Source organism: Trichechus manatus, unplaced genomic scaffold (assembly GCF_000243295.1).
Source record: "Trichechus manatus latirostris isolate Lorelei unplaced genomic scaffold, TriManLat1.0 scaffold00069, whole genome shotgun sequence".
Lineage (NCBI taxonomy): Eukaryota > Metazoa > Chordata > Mammalia > Sirenia > Trichechidae > Trichechus > Trichechus manatus.
The window spans coordinates 3,043,133-3,062,215 of NW_004444005.1; the positions used below are offsets into that span (position 1 = coordinate 3,043,133).

The window sequence follows — 19,083 nt, forward strand, 5'->3', positions numbered from 1 at the left end:
TGGTGCAGTAGTTAAAGCACTTGGCTGCTAACCAAAAAGTCTGCGGTTGGAACCCACCAGCCGCTCTGTGGGAGAAAGATTACCAAATCAAACCCATTGCTGTCCAGTCAAGCAGCTGGTGGGTTTGAACTGCTGACCTTTCAGTTAGCAGCTGTGTGCTTAACCACTGCATACCACCAGGGCTGCTTCTGTAAAGAAGGCCTTGGAAACTCTGTGGGGCAGTTCTCTTCTGCCCTATAGGGTCTCTATGAGGCAGAATGCACTCAGCAAAGAGTTTGGTTTTTCTGCTCTTTTAAACTGAACTAGAACTTTTACAAAGAATCAAGAACCCTACTGGGAATACTAAGAGACTGAAGGAAAGGGGAATTGACAGCAGAGTTTGACACTAAAATTTTTGGAAATGGAACTTAGCTTAGAAATCTATGAGAGGCCTGGCCTATTCCTACCAGTCTTAAAAATAAGCTCAGTCCTATGATGTCAGCCAAGAAGGATACAGAAAAGTCAGTTACAGACTATCTGAAGCCACAGCATAAGACCTCTCCCCAATAACAAGTGTCACCTATAGTGTGTCACATGCTTTACATCATGGCCTTTAAATCTCAACTTTTATTTTACAGATGTGGAGGAGAGAACAGCTAAGTAACTTAATCAAGGCCACAGCTGTTAAGTTGGCAGAGACAGGCCTAGAATGCCAGGTCTGTCTGGCACCAGTCCCCTTTCCTGCCTTCCTCCTTTAGATTCTTTGGGATTTAAAACTCCCTCTGCACTTATACTCAATCTTTTCTGTTTCATTCTTTTTTTCCCTCTACTTAAGACTGTGATGGACAGAAGGGCTTCAAGTACCGTAGGAGACAAGAGCAGACCCAGGGGAAATTTTTCTGTTGGGATGGAAGCTGCATGTTAAAAAAGCTAATCTAGTGATTTTTAACCTTCTTTAAGTCTTCCTTAAGTCCTTAAGTCTTCTCTGAGAAACTAATAAAGCCCCAAGGACTCTCTCCTTAGAAAAATACACATAAATTTTTGCATATTATTTCAAAGGATTCACAAGTCACCCCCCACCCAATCTCACTGATTGCCCAGAAGCCCACAGACCATACACCACACCCACACAACCACACTCACACACATACGCTTTGTGTTGAGAACACCGAAAAAGAGCTAGGATCAGATCTGGGGAACCCTTGAGTAACCTTCGAATAGGGATGATTAAATAGCAATAAAAGGGCTACTTTCAAAATTAGATTTTTCTATGGAGGGGAGGGTGTGTTTCTGATTCAATAAAACATTATTTGGTGCCCTTTCTTCCAAATCTCTAGCATCAGACGGACAAATAGCAAACAAGAAAAAAGAAGCAACACTTCAATACACTTTTTTTTTTTTTTCCCTTTTTTACTTACATTAAATACATTGGTAAATCAGCAGTTGCATTCTGTTACCACGATTGTTATGTTAGGAGAGGGACAAAGGGGGGAAAAAGGCAAATGCTTTTTTAGAAGCAAAAAAAAGGAAAGATACCTCCCTTTAAAAAAAAAAAAAAAAAACTGAACAGAAGGAAAAATGAAGAGCTGGGAAATAAAAACCTAAGATCCCCAACCCCAGGAGAGCTCAAAGGAAAGTAGAACTTGTAGGAAGTAGAGGGAAGGCAGCAGACAGGCCCAGAAGCTAAGGCCAATCCTGTTCCTAAGGGTAAGTGGGGGAGGGCAGAAGGGAGGGGATAAGAAGCCAGGGGAAATGGTTTCCCAGCCCCAAGGCCATGAAACATCTTCTCTCCTGCTCCGTAGGGAAAGCTGCACAGAGAACGAACTTCATTGCTAAGAAACTTAGAAAGCCATCCTAGTTTCTCCACTTGTGAAAACGATGCACTGGGTGCTTTGGGGGGCTAGTGGGTGCTGGGAAAATACATGTTTCAGGGCCATGGGAACTAAGGCTGCCCCGGGAAAAGGAGGGGAATTGAGGCCTAAGTGGAAGAACCTAAGCTGGTTCTTCAAAATCTCAGCTTCATGGATTTCTCAGCTTCTCTGGGACAGAAGGCAGTCTGGGCAGATGATCCAATCCTCGGTCACTATGGCATTCCTATCTTTCTTTCTCAAATCTTCCCAAAATTCCAGGCTGGAAAAACAAGGAGTCTAGAGTTCTCTCTTGCCTTGATGGCTTCCCACAGATATCCTAGAAACACCTGATGAGAGCTATGAAGAGAGGCTAGGGATCTAGAAAGGACCAAAGTCCTCTGATGGTGTGAGACAGTTGTGAGGTACCTTTCCGTGCTAGTTATTCCCTGTCCACAGGAACAGGTGGTAGGACGTAAGGAGGCCACAAGCAGGCCTCTGTGGTACGAGCCCCTAGTGGGACAAGGATGCCTGGGGGGTCGGGACAGGATAGGGATGGAGGGACGAAACTGAAGACATTAACAAAGGAGAGAAGAACTAGGGCCTGATGGGAAGCGGAGAATAGAACAGACTGTACAGTGGGAATAAAGATCACACCTATTTACAGGGAAGTAGAAAAGACATGGTAATGCATATCAAATTGAAGGTGAACCCTGGAAAAAGAGAGAAAACTCCTCCCTCTTACCCGGCCCCTCTTCACTCTCCTACCCTGGACTATGCTATCCTGAGTCTACTCCTCAGTTGCTCAGTTAATTCTCCAGGAAAGGCAAACCTCCACTTAAGAACTAGGCTGGCTAGAATATAGGTTAAGAATCAGAGTTGGAGGAAGCCAGCAGTGAAGACTGGGCTTGAGCACTGTTCTCTCCAGCCCTCCTAGAACTTCATATATACTTGGATTCCATTTAATTAAAAAGAAGGTGGGAGGGTGGATATCAAAACCCCCATAAAACAAGTATCCCAACTGAAATACCATCAATTAAAGTGCAAACTGCAGGGGGATATGGTGACTAGGGCCCATTTAAAGGCCAGAGAAAAAAATGCATATGTATAAATCAGAGGACAGGTATCAGAAACTGGTCCCTCCTCCAATCAGATCACGGCAGAGCCAAAGATGCAGGCAGTCAGTGAAGATTCTTTGGAGGACCCTGGGCTCCAATCCCCACCATGGGGGAGAAGCTACCTAAGAGCCTGGGTGAAGGGAAACCAGGCCTTGGGGCGATGCAGAGCCACTGTAGACACTGCACCTCCACCTCCTCTGCCTCCACCCAGTTGGCTAACTCAACACCACTCCCACCTGGTGCCAGACAGCTTGCCTTCCCATTCTCAGATCTTGCTAGGAACACCCTCCACAAGGCCAACTCATGGATACTGCAGCGTTTTCAAATATAAGAAACTCCAAACAAATACAAACAAAAAGGAAATGTTTCCTTACAACCTCCTGCTGTGAGCCTTACTCTCCCCCAGGGCCCTTAATGTGACTGAACTGGAAACCTCCTTCTTCACTTCCTGGGTTCACCACCTTCTCCATCCTGGGGAGAGGAGAAAAAGGGGATCAAGAACAGGGAATGACCAAAAGCAGACAGGTAGAAAGCACAAGAGACATAAGTGTTTTCTGAAAAAATGGGGAGGAACGCTGGGGAAGAGGAGGAAAGATAAGTAGGTCACTGTCTTGCACCTGTAATACAAAGTGAAGAAAGTTTGTTTTGGAAGGTAAGTCCCAGGGGGATCTGACCCCCAAGCCCCAGAGTAGAGGGTAAGAGGCCAGTGGCAACAGCTGCCTGGTGTTGGTTGCTGAAGCGTTAAAAAGTGCCATGACGGAGCTGTCAGGAGGCAGCCCTTGGGATCCAGGGCTCAGTGTGCTGTTACCGCAGCGGCTGTGTGCTGACGGGTAGGGATGGAGGTTATTTCTTAGCTCTCGTGCTAGCTCCATACTTGTTTGCTGCTAGCCACCCCCTCAGTTGCTACAACACTGGCTCTTGTTCTGCTGGGACTGCTCATGGAGATCCACACCCCGGCTTCGGCCTGCTGCACCCCCCAGATTCTGGGGTTCACTCTTTGGCAACTTCTTAGCTAGAGATAAAAAGAGAAGGGAACAAAGTATTGTACATTTTACTCACCCCCCCCCGAAAAAAAAGCTATTGGGTTGGGGAGGGAAAATCGAGAGATTAAAAGAATGTTCTGAAGAGGGGAAGGGGTTCACTCTTTGCAAATAACATTGAAGACAAGGAGGCTAAAACTACAGCCCAGTGATAGAGGTTATACGCCACAAATGGAAAGTTAAGGTATTTCCATATGTGAAGTTTTCACAACTGGAAACACTCCCACCTATCCATATGACTTGGGTTAGCTATGATCCTGCCTAGAGGCAGGGAAAAAGACAGGAAGACCTCAGGCTGCTCTGACCTTACCTATTGCCAGGAAGAGATCGTTCACGTTCATAGCTGTCTTGGCTGAAGTCTCCATAAACAATAAGCTGTTGTCATCTGCATACGCCTGGGCCTCCTGCAAGGGGCGGGGTGTACTGGTGCTCAGAATGTAAGGTGGGAGTAAGCATTGCCTTTCCACTCCCATAGGCACCAGAACTACACAGTATCCTAGGTTCCCTCCCCTTAATTGCCCCCTATGAGCCAGATGGCCCTGGGCCCACATTTTGGTGACTCTCACAAGGAGAAGCCAGATCTCTAGACCACTCAGTCCAACAAGCAGATGTCAGGAATCTTAATTATGGGCAGGAGAGGATAAATTAGTTGGGGGCTTTTGGGTTCTGACCCTTGAATAGTCCCTGACCTCAAATTCAGTGGTTCCCTCCTTCCTGTTTCAAACTGGTACCCCCACAGCTAGTACTCCCCTACCCCGCCCCTGCTCTGGAATTTTCTTCTGACTCCTCTAAAATCTCCTGGCTATCATTAGGGTCACAGTGTTGCTGTATGTCAGTTGGTGCTGAACAGGGGAATGAGACGATGAATGTCCTCAGATGAGGTTTTCAGAAACGGCAGGTTTGGAAGAAAGAGGTCCCAGGCACAAACGGAGCATGTTAGAGAGGGACTCTATGGGCCGTCTTACTTCATACTCCACCATGCGCTTGTTGGCCAGGTCAGCTTTGTTTCCCGCCAGGGCAATAACAATGCTAGGACTGGCCTGTCGTTGGAGTTCTTTCACCCATGTCTTCGCTCGGGCAAAGGTTTCCTAGGAAAACATGAGGAAGAACATGGTTGGGCTGGAATGACTACCAACCTGCGTCCATCATCTTCAAAACCCAGTGTCAAAACTCACCTCTTCCAGGAGGCCTTCCCTCTCCGAAACCACCTATGATAATTCAGTAACTCTTCTCTGTACTTGGAAGCATAACTTGTACTCTTATTTTGCTATTTCAAGAACCTGTTTTCTCTCCCGCAACTAATTTAATTCCTGTTAAGGGCAAGGACTCAGCCCACTTACCTGATTAGTAATGTCATAAACCACAATTGCAGCTTGGGCACCCCTGTAGTACATGGGGGCCAAGCTATGGTATCGCTCCTGCCCAGCTGTGTCCCAGATTTCAAACTTGACGGTTGTGTCATCTAGACAAACGGATTGGGTGAGGAAGGCCGCTATGGATGAGAGAATGGAAGGGAAGAAGTTGTAAGTGGGAGGATGCATGGGAATGTCTTACCGCCCTTCAAAATACCTCCACTCTCAGTCAAAGACCGGTCACCACCCAGACCACTTAGCTACAGGAAAAGGTTTAGTGTTCTCCTCCTTATATATAGGTCCTGGAGCCAGATTAAGACTGTCCTTAGCTAAGTCCTTCCTGCCAGAAGTACCTCTTGCCAAGGAATGGGGACATATCATAAGCTATGAGGAACAGAGAGAACTGGCACTCTAACCAGAGTCATCCCTCTTCTAAACAAAATAGGGGAATAACAGAGATGCAAGCTTCAGAAGAAAGCTACATCAAGAACTGATCAGCAAATATTAAAGCTTGATGGCAGGTTCCACCATTATAATATTCTTTGTCTGTTACTTTTCCTGATTATCTTCTGCTGATCCAGGAACACCACATTTCCAAGGTGACTAGTAAAAGAGGGGAAGGAATAATATGGGAGTTCTCAGAAAAGAGCCTTTATTAAATGAGCACCCTATTTGGGGTAGTAGCAGGGAGAAGGTAGCAAAGGTGCGAAAGGCAGATGCCATTTGTATTTTGTGTTTAGTTCCAGCCTCTATTTTACCAGAGATGTGCATGAGAATCACCTTAGGAGTGTCTCCAAACACAAACATGCCTGCCTACCTCCCTGCTTGTGCCACTGCTGCCACCAACCTCCCTCCCTCCATATTAATCAGCTGATCTAAGGCAGGATCTAAGCATGCATACTTTAGAAATGCTCCCCAGGTGATTCTGAGGTACATCTTTGATTACGAATCAGTGCTCCAAACCAATCCTGCTCACGACAGTCAACTGAACTTCCCTGGGATTGAGATGATAGAGTGGGAAGAGGAAGGCAGGCTGAGATAAAAAAAAGTTAGTGCTTTTCTTGGTGCTCAAAGGCTAACTTTTCTTTCTTCTAGGAAGCAAGAGGATGCACATATATACTTGCTTTTTGGTATTATAGCAATTTTTTAACTTTGTTTTATAAAGAGTTTCCATTCCTGGGGAAAAGAATGGGGCTAAGAGGGCCAGCTCAAAAATCAGGTCACTAGATCTCCTTTCAAAAGCCTTCCTGAGCACCAAACCTCTTCTTTGCCTGAGGACTCACCTCCAATGGTACTCTCCTGGTACTCATGGAACTGCCCTTTGACAAAACGTAATACCAGGCTAGACTTCCCCACTGCAGATTCCCCCAGCAGGACCAATTTGAACTGGCATATTTTGCTGGCCTGGGGCTGCCCATTGGGCCTGGCTGTGCTTCTGCTAGTCATGGCCAGATTATCAGAGTGGGAAAGGGTAGAGGGAGGGGGGTGCCACAAAGCGGCAAAAGGGGGAGGGGGGAAGGGGAGGGGGTTTCTAGGCTTCAACAGTCCTGTAAGAAAAAAAGAAAAAGGGTAAAATTAGACACAAGGCCATTGCAGCCGTAAGCATATTATAGAAAAGGGACAGAATCTCTTCATTTCCTCACTCCCAGGATTCAGCCCTTGTAATCATCCACCATTGAAAGGTTACACCTCTGAGAGGGTCCCAGGCAGCTGGCACTCAATGGTAAGAGTAGGAACAGTAAAATAACTGCATCTGAAGTAGTTTGCTCTACCACATAATCTCCAACTGCCAAAGGAACTGAAATGGAGAAACTAAAAACTGTGAAAGGGAGTTTTTAATCCCCCATTAATTCCTACCAAGTCTTCAAAGTTTTTTTTAATTACAGCAAACTGATCAAACTTCAGTTGGCTTGAAGAAAACCTAGATCCACCCACAGGTACCCTGGATCCCCAGTATCTCCCTGCCTATCTGCCCCCCCGCCCCAACCATTAAAATGAGAAACTGAGAGATTTACTCTAGGGATGTGGGATAAGAGCCACCCCTTCTAAAGGCAGAAGAGTAGCTTCTGGCTCTGTATCCTTCATACATGACCAGTCTTCCCAACAAGACATTTCTGAAAACCTAACCAGGGTCCTCTTGTAAGAAAACCTATTCATTCTCATTTCTGGTTGAACTCTTGAAGCACAAGGTAAGGAGGGGAACACGATCAACAGGGCACATTCAGTATCAACTTTTTCACTTTGCTTCTGCCACTTCTCCAAGTCTAAAAGTCTATCAGATCTGAAAGTCAGTAGGCTTGACCTACTCTTAACTTGCAGCTGTCTTCCTAGTGTCTAGGGATTAGATTACCCTCTGCACCAAACAGGCCTAACAGCTGTAGCCCTCCAAATTAGAGACAGAGAAAGAAGGTGCACCTTCCAAACACATGCAGGAGTTTCCAGAGGATGGTATAGGGGATAAGTCTTCAAGTAATAAATATTTGATGAAAGAATAAACTGAATCAACTTTCTCTACCTTCCAAGAGGGCTTGGAAAGCTGGTGGGGAGGGGGAGAGAAGTTGAAACCTGAGTGTATCGCATCATCATGACACTAAGGGGAAAGTAAGGAGCTATGAGATCCAACAAGGATGTAGCATGATCACAGCATGCAAAACCTCTCTCCAAAACCTAAGGACTGCTTGAGTTATACTTTGCTTGTTCAAATTCATCTTTCTTTTCTCTAAGGTTGATCCTAGTGCTTCCACAGACATCATACTCCATTACTCAAAAAAAAAAAAAAAAAAAACAACAAAAAACCAACAGCATTATTTTGCCATTATAGTGAGTGGCTTTGGAATCAAATCAAGGTTAAAATCTCAGCAATCCTACTTACTAGACAGTAAAGACAGAAAAGCATACAAAGGAACACAGGCTCTGGAGTCCAATTCTCTGGGTTTGTTTTCTGGTTCTTCTACTTACTTCCTATGTAACCTTGGGGAAAGTGACTAAACCTGTGTTTCCCTCATCTGTAAAATGAGGATAATAACCTTATGAGTACCTGTAAAGATTAAACGAGCTGATAAATGGAAAGAACTTCAAACCATATCTACTATAAAGTAAGTGTTCAATAAATACTAAGCTACTGATTACTAATACGACATCAAGAACATTTCTTGCCTCTCTGAGTCCCCGACACTCTGCTAACCCAGAAATGAAACCATTCCCGAAGCCCACTACCCAGACAAAGATTAGACAGGAATACAAAACAAAAGATAACATACACCAGGAAAGTGCTTCTTAGTTCAAATATACGAGACTAAATGGGCAGCTCCCGTCCAAAAGCAGGACGAGAAGGCAGAAAGGGACAGGAACTGGACGAATGGACACAGGGAATCCAGGGTAGAAAGGGGGAGCACGCTGTCATATTCTGGGGATTGCAAACAATGTCACAAAATGATACATGTACAAATTTTTTAATGAGAAATTAGTGTGAGCTGTAAACTTTCACCTAAGACACAATAAAAAAAGAAAGTAGCTATGAAGATAAAGTGAAAGATTTAGCAAGGTGTAAATACACAGTAGATATTATTTAGTGGCACTGGTTCACAGAAAATATCAATTAATTATCTTAAAGTATATTTCAATATTAGTTGTTATCAATATATTCCTAAGGCAACCACTTATGAAAGAGGTACAGAGTAAGAAACGGGAAAAAAAGGGCGAATGAACAGGAAGTTAACAGAGGACTAAAGATAGAAGTGAGAACTCCAGGTAGACTAGGTTAAGACAGAGGACTGTGATAAATTACTCTGATCCTACTGGTTTTTCTGTAGGCCTCTAGGCCCCTAAGTCCCAAGTATCCACAGAAAACGTGTCATTTTGTGATGAAGTTTTCACTTGTCTATGATGAAGTGATAAAAATAAATTAGCAAGTTTTTCATAAAGCTAAACTTATTCAGCTTAACAGTATCCTTTATTATGTGATTTCTAATTTCTTGCTCTCTTAGCATCAATTCTCTTTGGAAGAATAAAGTAAATTTGTATATAGTGCGTGGAAAAACCTTTAAGTTTAAAAAAAAGTTGCAGAACAAAACACACAGTCAGATTGTATTTCTGTAAAGCAAAACATAATTCTGCACAGAAAAAGGTATGGAGGATATACATCTACCTGTTAACAGTGGTTAGCTCTGAGGAGAGTGGGATTGAGGAGGGCAGTATGTGAAAGATGCCAATTTTTTCATTCTACACAATTTTTTTTCCCAACAGGGAATATATTTTAATGAATAGTTTTCTAAGTCACTTTTTTGGGGGTTTTGTTTTTAAAATAATGGTGTTGAAAGGTAGTAGTTAGTTTTCTAAACCTTACTTGGAAAAATAAAAAACCCAAAATTTAGATTTTCAATTAGTCCACAAAGTCCAAAATTCTGGGAACCAGTACTATAGGAGTCAGTGTTAATTAGCCTTTTATCCACTGTTCACAATTCTTTAGTTCTTCATCCTCAAAACTTTACAGCAGTGTCTTCCAAACCGCAGGCTGTAAGGCAATAAAAAAACAAACAAAAAAACCCAAACCTACTGCCATCGAGTCAATTCCGACTCATAGTGACCCTACAGGACAGAGTAAAACTGCCTCATAGAGTTTCCAAGGCTGTAATCTTTTACCGAAGCAGACTGCTACATCTTTCTCCTACAGAGCAGCTGGTGGGTTTGAACCACTAACCTTTCAGTTAGCAGCCGAGGGCTTAACCATCAGGGCTTCAAACCTGTTCTTCCCGGTTCAGTCATGGCCGAGGAAACAAAACAGGAACAGACCTGAATTTTTAAAATTTAGGTGAACTGGAATGATAACTGGAATGGGAAAAATTATAGTCAAAACCCTGCTAGAAACCTAATCTCCCTCTTAGAAAACAAGGGCACATACGCGTTGCATAGCAACCAAATCTCTTGCCAGAGGGACTTTGAGCAGAGTCAAAGATGCTCAAAGATGGCGGCCAACCACTGTGCTTTGAATGTGTGTAGCTTTCCACAATCCTTCCAATAATCCAATCTCATGCATCAGGCTCCTGAAAGGGCTCACTATGCTTCTTCCGAGTCTCCCATTCCAGGGCTTCGACCTATAATTTTTCCTGTTCTGGTTATCCTTCCAGATCACCAAAATTGTAAAAATTCAGGTCTGTTCTGGTTTCACTTCCTCGGCCATGACTGAACCAGAAAGAACTGGCTCGAAGCCCTGTTAACCACTCTGTGCCACCAGGGTTCCTTCTGTAAGTAATAGTGACCTTGAAATCACTTGGAGGATCACGATTAATCAGTGTATTAAAAAAAAAAAAGAATAAAAAATACCAAGTACATTACAAGTAGTAAGAGTAATTTTGTGAAATTGTGTTTTACTTCTGTGTGTATGTATATGTGCATACACTGAGTTATGATGTAAAATGTGTTTTTTTTTAACTATGAGTCATGTTTAAAAAAAGTTTACAAAACACTGCTTTGGAGAGGCCTGACACTGAAAGCTAGGCTAGTAGGGATGGGAGGGAAGTTTAGTCACTCACCAGCCTATAGCTATGGTTACTACTAGAGCACTTTAGATGAGATTAAGATGAGAACTGAATGTAGCTCTCCAGGGGTCAGAGGATCCCCTAACCCTGCTGCTAAAGTTCTAGAGCAATTATGGAAGTGAGAAGAGCCAAACTAGACAGAGAGAGTCCCATGTAGCGGTAAGGGCTTTGGAATCAGGCAAGCCTCAGTTCTGTTCTCTACTTTGCCACTTAACTCATTGTGATCTTAGGATACTCCCTTTCCCTTTCTGAGCCCTAGCTTCCTTATCTATAAGGATCTTTCTAGGGGGAGAAATAAGTGAAAGTTCCAAAGAGTGGAATTTGAATTCACTTCCAAAGTTCTGGGAGTATTTAAGAAATAATTCGCTTAGGGCTTCTTAGCATCTGTTAGGATGAATCATTTTAAAAATATATTTATGTGTTATTTCATATACTTTGTCTCATAGGAAAAGAGGATAGACCTTCATCATAACTCTAAAACAGATGTCACAATAGGAAAAAAATGACAAAGATGAATAAGCTGATCAAGTTTCCTTCAGGTGACATACATATACTGTGCTCTCAAGAAACAACAGGAAAAGGTACTAGTTTCTTCAACTTATTCCTTCACATTTTTATCTAGTTCAAAGCATGTGATCCAAGGGGCCGAACACTAAGCCTCAATGTTACTCCTTTACAGTATGAAAACATGGGAGTTAGAATAGACTGAATTCTCATGGCCAGACACATCACTCAAGGCCTGGGAAAACAGTAGGGGGTTGTGGGAGTGTGAAGATAGGAAACAGCCACAGACATACTCGGACTACAAAAACCTTGTCGCTAACCCCTGCAAAAGGGAAGTCAAGCCAGAGCCCAGGCACAGTCAGCAAACTTTCTTGCTACTAAGCAACCTTGGAGTGTCAGAAATTAGTAACTACTGGGTCAGAATAGTCTACCTCCCACTCCACGTGTAACCTCAAGAGTATTTCCTACTTTCTTTGTTCACAGTAATAGATGAGCTGCCCATCTCCATGACTTGAGCTTTAATCCCAACATTTTTATAAGGGTTATCATATTTTTTATGCAGTAGCTAGGCTCTCAAAAGATCAGGGGTACAGAAATGAAGTAATATGTGCAGGATTCAACTGATTTCCCCCTCCTCCCTCCCTTTTTAAGTGATTTTTTTTTTTTTTTTTTTTTTGCTAAGAGTTGGCAATGGGTAATCCATTCAAAGGCAAAAAATTACCCATAGCTAACTAGTCAAGTGGTGTGATGATTATTACCTTAAAACCTGAGGCAAAAAAAGGAGAATGAGCAGGTTATTTTTCCTTCCCACCTTTTCAGCTCAGAAGAGAAGAAATCAGATTTAACCTCCTTTAGAAGTGCAGCTCCACAAGAACAGCTTATCAAATGATGTATTAACTAGGGAGGATTGAGGCTTGACCACTGCAGCAGACAATTTGGGGAGTGGGGGAAGTGGAGGCTGGCTGAAGGGGCAGGTTCTTTAGAATGGGCATCTCTCCAAGCAGCACAGGAAAGTAGGCATAACAGGAAAAGTTTCTTAGCCTGCTAAATCTCAGCTAGAGCAAGACTCCACTCCTCACGGCCCCCTTTTACTTTTTAACTATGTACGCCAACTACAGATGAAGCCTCCCAAAGTCTGTCATCTATCAGTAGAGACAGAAAGACAGAATTCCCTATATATAGCCAGTGGAGTCTAGCTAAGTCCCAAACGTCAGCCCTATAAAGTCAGTTAGCCAGATAAAAGACTAGATAAAAGTCTAGAGGTTATCTAGTCCAGCCTCCTTATTTTACAGGTAAGGAATCTGAGGCACATAAAATTAATCAACTTGTCAGGTATTACCATACAGCCAGCTATCACACAGCTGCTCAGTAGCAAATCCAGGACTCCTACTCAGGTACTCCTGCCTGTTATACCACTGTACTTCTTAAAAGCCCTTGCATGATGCAAATGGTTAAGTGCTCGACTACTAGCCAAAAGGTTGGCAGTTCAAACCCACCCAAAGGCACCATGGAAGACAGGCCTGGCGATCTGCTTCTGAAAGGTCACAGCTTCGGAAACCCTACGGGGTACAGTACTCTGACACACACAGGGTCACTGTGAGCTGGAACTGACTTGACAGCAACTAGCAACTTCTTTAGGAAGCAGGAGATGCTAATCTCTGAAGAGGGGACCTGGACAAGAACAAGGACCTAGACTACATAGTTTCTGTCTCTGTTCAGCTTAGGTCAATACTTGCTTTGGGACTATAAACAAATTAGAAAGATCCAGGCCTTCCCTGGGAACTGGAGTCTAGTCCCATATCGTTCTGACAGAGGATTCAATTGTTACTATGCATCTCTAAAAAATCTTGACCAAACCTTGCCAGGGCCGTTGGAACAGAGGAAATTCAATGGGAGACAATAGAGAGTGAAGAGGTAACCTCTGCAGGAGTCAATGGGCTTTGGGATTAACACGAGAGATTTACTGAGTAGGGAAGACAGGGCAAAGACCAGTGAATACCTTCAACTCCTCTCCAACCTTCTTTAGACTACAAAATTCCCAAAATCTTGAACTGAGAGTTTCACTACTTGGCTCAGTCAGCTCTTTCATTGTGTTGATTCAGTGTTGTCCAATGAGTCACTGGTTTAAATGAGAGAGCCCTTCTCCTGTCCTACCCTCTCCCTTATATATTTCTCCAAGAGGCAAAAAGCATACTAATGTCTTATCAGCAAGGTAGTACAAACTCCCTCTTATTGACCTAGGAAAGATTGGAATGCCCTTCCCCACTATGTCTGCCTAGAAAACTTCTAATGTATCTTTTACGGCCAAGCTCAAATGTCACTTTCTTTGTGAAATCTTGCATAATTACCCTCTCAGCCCAGCAGAATTCATCACTGCTTCCTCAGGGGTCCCACAGTGTTAAGACTGTATTTCTATTCCATAGAAGAATCCTCCTGATCAAAAAGGGGAAAATGCAGAAGGAATTTTAAATTCTCATGGAATCCAGACTTCCTGGAGCCATGGAGGTTGGAAAAACCCCTGAAACAATCACCCTGAGATAATCTTTAAACCTTAAACCAAAAATATCCCCTGAAGTCTTCTTTAAACCAAACAACAGTTTAGCTTAACTAGTAAAGAATGTCCGCCTTGAGCACTGTGCTCTTTTAAGAACTGTCCATATGAGATCAAATTGACAGCAGCAACTTGAAAGTTTAGGTAGGAAACTTTGTGGGCAGCAAGTTTATTTTAATGGGGGAGGAATAATTCGGAAAAGGAGGATGAGAACGGTTGCACAACTTGAAGAATGTAATCAATGTCACTGAATTATACATGCAGAAATTGTTGAATTGGTGCATGTTCTGCTGTGTATATTCTCAACAAAAAATAAAATAATTTTAAAAAAGATTGTATTTCTGTCATAGCATTTATCATATTAGATAAGTTGTCTGTGTCTGTCTGCTTTGCTAAACTTTTCAAATGTCTCAAAAAATGGGACTATTTTTAATGTAATTTTGAATCTCCAGAGCAGAGCATGGTCCCTAGTAGGTGCGCATAAATGTTTAAAATAATTAAAGCAAAAACAATCCTGCTTCCCTCTCCCATCCATGCCATCTGGACAGAGTCATACTCAGTTCCATTTGGAAATGTTTTTAACAGACCCCAGAGACCTAATTCTCTCCCTTGGAACCCAGCCCACAAGGTATTGTTGCAACCCACATGGGCTAACTGCTTTTCCTGTCACCGGTTACTATGCCTCAGATGGCTTAATCACACCCAATATGTGGCCCTCCCACTCTAACGCGGAGGCAACTGCAGCTAAAAACAAAGTTCCCTGAATTTTCAGTTGATGTTGAGTGGTCAAAAAGCTTTGGGTCATTATCTTTCTATTAATTCCTGAACTTGAGAGACATTTAAAAAAAATCATACCACAACAGAGCCAGGAGACACTCTGAAAAAGTACTCACTGCTCCTAAACAGAAGCTACAGCCTGGCCCAGAAGTCAGCACACACTTTGCTCACCTGGGTGGCTCCTTATTCAGCTCAGCTACTATTCAGTCAATGACTAAATCTTTCCTAAAACACTCTTGGGATGCGGGAGTGTAATATGTAAGGTTTTGTAGTATCTTTCCTCCAAAGGGCTGCTGCATTTCCTTATTTTAAGTTCAGTGTCTCACACTTTGGTTACTTTCCAGTCTAATCAGGGAATTTCCCTAATCAGGGAATTAAGGAGCAGGCTATATACTTGATTCTCTTACCCTATGCCTCCTTCTTAGAAGTCAAATTCATATCAGTGCACACAAACAAGCAAACTATGAAAGGGTAATTCTTACATCTAGACAGAGTAAGAGCAAGAATATACAAAGTATGACTTCAAGGGCAATGGGAAGGCCCACTTTTCCAAATACGTTTTTGCAACTCCAGGTCTATGTTTGAACTTCCATATTGATAATTCCACTCCTAAGCTCCCTCTTAAAATGCAAAATCCTTTAGAAGAATTAACACTTTAAGTGACTTGTCATTTACACCTTACTATGGGGCAATTCCAGATCCTTTCTTAAAAGTGGGTTTTGTTAAGGGGAAGGTAGAAAAAACAAAGGGACATACAGAAAGAAGGGACAGAATACCACCAGGGTGTAGAAAATGGCAAAGGCTAGAGAGGATTTAAAAAAAAAAAAAAATCTACATTTACATAATTTTCTCTAGGACTGGCTTTGCAGGTGAGAAAATAAAAGCTCCTAGGGGACAAGAATTGAGGTTTCTGACAGGCACTGTACAAAGGCGGGATACATTAGAGGGCATCTAAAGCCAGTAAGGACAAATTCTATTAATAAAGTGGTAGTATAAAATGTCCTTGGGTGGTGCAAATGGTTAACCTGCTGGGCTGCTAACCAAAGGATTTGACGTTTGAGTCCACCCAGAGGTGCCTCAGAAGAAAGGCCCGGCAATCTACTTCCAAAAAATCAGCCACTGAAAACCCTATGGAGCACAGTTCTTTCTATTCTGACACACATGGGGTTGCCATGGCTCGACCACAACTGGTTTATCAAATGCCCTAGCTGTACTCTGAGGTTCAGAGGAAAACCAATTTCAAATCCAGAGAAACCTGGGGGCTTCTAAAATCACTACAGAAAGACAGATACAGGGCTTCCTTAGGAGAATCATCATCTTCTGGGATAAATCATATAATCTGAACATGCAGACCATGAACCAGAAGACAGAAGTCTCAAATTCCTCACTTTAGCAGTGATACCAATAATTGTCCCAAGCAAGATTATTCATCTTAATATTTCCTTCATGCCCGTAAAAGAGAATAAAAGTTGTGGTCCCATCTATTTGGGAATTTCCTAGGATACCCAGAGCATGGTGTATGTGCATATTTAAGAAGGTGAGTGATAACCCAGAGTACAGATCTTTGCCTGAGTTTGACAGGAGTAGACAATGAAAATAACTGTGAAAGGAGCACAATAAACAAGAGTATCATCCCAGAAGGGAAAATTGGAAAGAATGAGAAACAGAAGTTTGGTGGGAACATGAAAACAGAATCGCCTCTGGTGGCACATCCCCCAAAGCAAGATTAGTCTGATCTGCTGTCTCTTATCTCTGACCTTCCTGAATGAAAAATAAGAGTGGGGTATGTATGGAAGGACTTACACTTTTTATACTGCTGTATAGTTTGAGTATTTTAAAAATATGCATACATTTTGTAATTAAAATGAAATTTGTAATAATAAAATACACTGGTATAGAAGGGGAAAAGGAGGAAGTACAATAGGGAAAGTACAACAGGCTTCAATCTATGGGGGACTAAGGAGGTTAGCAGACCGTTAAAAATATATGGGGAGGAGGGGACTCCTCTGCTTTGGTAGTCCACCTTCCTTTTCTCTACTCACTCCTTTCCCCAAATATCTCACTGTTTGACCCAACTTTCTACTAGCACAGAAGCCCGGGCTCCTGAAGAAGTACACAAAGAACAAGGGGTGATGCCAACCTTCTGGAATGGAATTTCTCTCCCAAAAGCTGTCCTCAGTGATTATCAGCTCATATTTTCAGGCTTCCTTCCATCTAACTCCATTACCTGCCTGGAAAATACCCAAGTCTAAGTTCAACAAAAGTTTCACCCACTATAGTCAGATCTCTTGACTGCTGGGGATCTCTAAGCCTCTTTCCAATGCAGATAATGAAATCGTTCAGATTCCCCACTTTTAGAGATAAAGTACCCATCACAGGCCATATTATTAAGTGGGAAAGAAATGGACAAAACATCCCCCAAGGCAACTTAGCTTTTTCACAGGACGTGAAACAGTAGGTGAGAAGAACAGAGTCTAAACCAGCTATGATGCCAAAGGAAAGTGTAAGGGCTGAGTCTGGAGCAGCCAACAAGCACAAAATAAAAAGTACTTTTGTCTTTATTCCCTACCCTGGGAGTAGCGAAAACTACAAATTATGACATCCCAACACTCATGGGAGCAAAAGAGTGGGTACTCCCAAGACCCAGAGCCTCCAGTTCATCTTCAGCATTCCCAGCAGCTCTTTTAACTAATATCAGGCCCCGCTTCCCTTTCCCCAACTTCTTTACTCTTCTAGATTAGGAAAGCTTTCTTCGTTCGCCTCAGTTCTCCCTCCCTGAACCCAAGTCCCTCTCGGCTCAACTCTGGGGTCCCTTCAATTCTTTCCAAAATAGCCACTTTCCCTGAAAATAATGCCTCTAACCCAACTGAGAACCTTTCTCAGGCCCTTCCAATTAAACATCTCTCCAGAGACCCTGCCTCGGTTACCCTCGGGACCCGGCCATCAGGTTGACCCCTCCTCACTTCCCGGCAAATGGGTTTACCTCACCGCTGCCCCGTCCCTTCCCCTCAGCTCCTCCCTCTCCAGCGCTGTTTAAAGAGGCCTGCCCCTGGCCTCACACCAGTCCTGGGCCTCCACGCCCGGCCCCGGTCCTGCCGCCGCCAGCACCCGGCCGCCTCCCCCGCTCACCAACTTCAGGCTTCCAGCCCGCCCGGCCCCCTCCTCAGCGCCCCCATTAGGCCTGCCGGGTCCCGGCCCCCTTCTCCACTCTCCAGTGGACCACTCTGCCCACTTGCTTAGGCCCAGACCCGCCCCCACTCTCAGGCCAGGCAGCACTAATCTCCCCGGCGCCTCTGCCCCTGCCCTTCTGGGCTCCGCTAGCCTTGTACCTGGGGATCCGTCTCCCCCGTCGGGCCCAAACGTGTGTCGAACAGACAAACAGCTGCAGCTCAACCAAACCCTCCCACCCCTCCTCCTCCTCCTCCTCCTCCTCGCCCTGGGCGGGGGCCCCAGCCAATAGTACGATTACCCGCCTACCGTCGAGGGTGGGTGATATGTGCACTCATCCGCCAATCCTCTGGAGAAAGGTTGGACTCTTTCGGCGCTGTCACCAACGAGTAGTAACAGGGGACCGAACAGGCGGGGCTCCAAACCAATAGAAGGCGAGAAGCCTTGAAGATGGACAAGCAGAAGAGCCTAAAGAGCGAGCCCCCTGAGACAGGGGCGGTACACTGTTGACAGGCGTATATATAAACCAATAAGGTCTCGACACCCAATGACTAACCCTCCCCCCCGCCTTTTGACTCATAAACATCTAATCAGGTGAGCGATGGAGGCGGGTCAAAGTGAATCTTTAACCAGTACTGCGGCAATTCCGGACTTGACTGGCAAGCAAGGCGGGGTTGAGGGAAGCTCTAGGAAGACAGCTACTGACCTTCGCCGCTCCCCCCTGATTTGGCGGGGGATTGATTCTAGAGCCCCGCTCTGTATGACAAATTTGCGGGCGTGAAGGGAAATACCTCTCCTAGGGACCTGGAGCTTGGAAATTTAAGTAACCCTCACGTCAGTGCTTCCTCCTTTTCGTGGGGCCTCAGAGGACAGGAGTCTTTCGAGTGGCCCGAGGGTGGTCTGAGATGTTTTCTGGTGGGGTGAGACAATGGCAACGACGAGAAATGGTAGCTTGGAGAAGCTTTACCCCTTTCGTAATTTTTCATATAGACAATTGATGTTTTCTGAATCGTATGTAAATGTGAAAAAAAGCCTCTTTAGAAAACTTTGCTGTTTGTGATATGCAAGGAAAAGGAAAAACGGTGAGTTTTCTGGAAAATGCAGTGTCAATGCGAATTCCCACGGAGCCCACTTCCGACCATAGTGCTGTTTCCAAGTCCTTAGAGATTCTGCAACTGCCACTCGGGGTGTGGTTGGGGGTGTGTGTGTG

General features: G+C 43.9%; 1 protein-coding gene across 1 annotated transcript; it reads right to left on the reverse strand.

Annotated features, from left to right (window-relative positions):
- Positions 1-1,549: 1,549 nt before the first annotated feature.
- RAB5B (RAB5B, member RAS oncogene family) lies at positions 1,550-6,878 on the reverse strand. The gene is made up of 5 exons (XM_023734572.1): positions 6,620-6,878; positions 5,325-5,476; positions 4,950-5,072; positions 4,295-4,388; positions 1,550-3,956 (listed from the first exon to the last, which is right to left on the reverse strand). Exons 1-5 carry the CDS (start codon positions 6,780-6,782, stop codon positions 3,841-3,843), a joined length of 648 nt encoding a protein of 215 aa, XP_023590340.1. The 5' UTR covers positions 6,783-6,878; the 3' UTR covers positions 1,550-3,840.
- Positions 6,879-19,083: the final 12,205 nt, after the last annotated feature.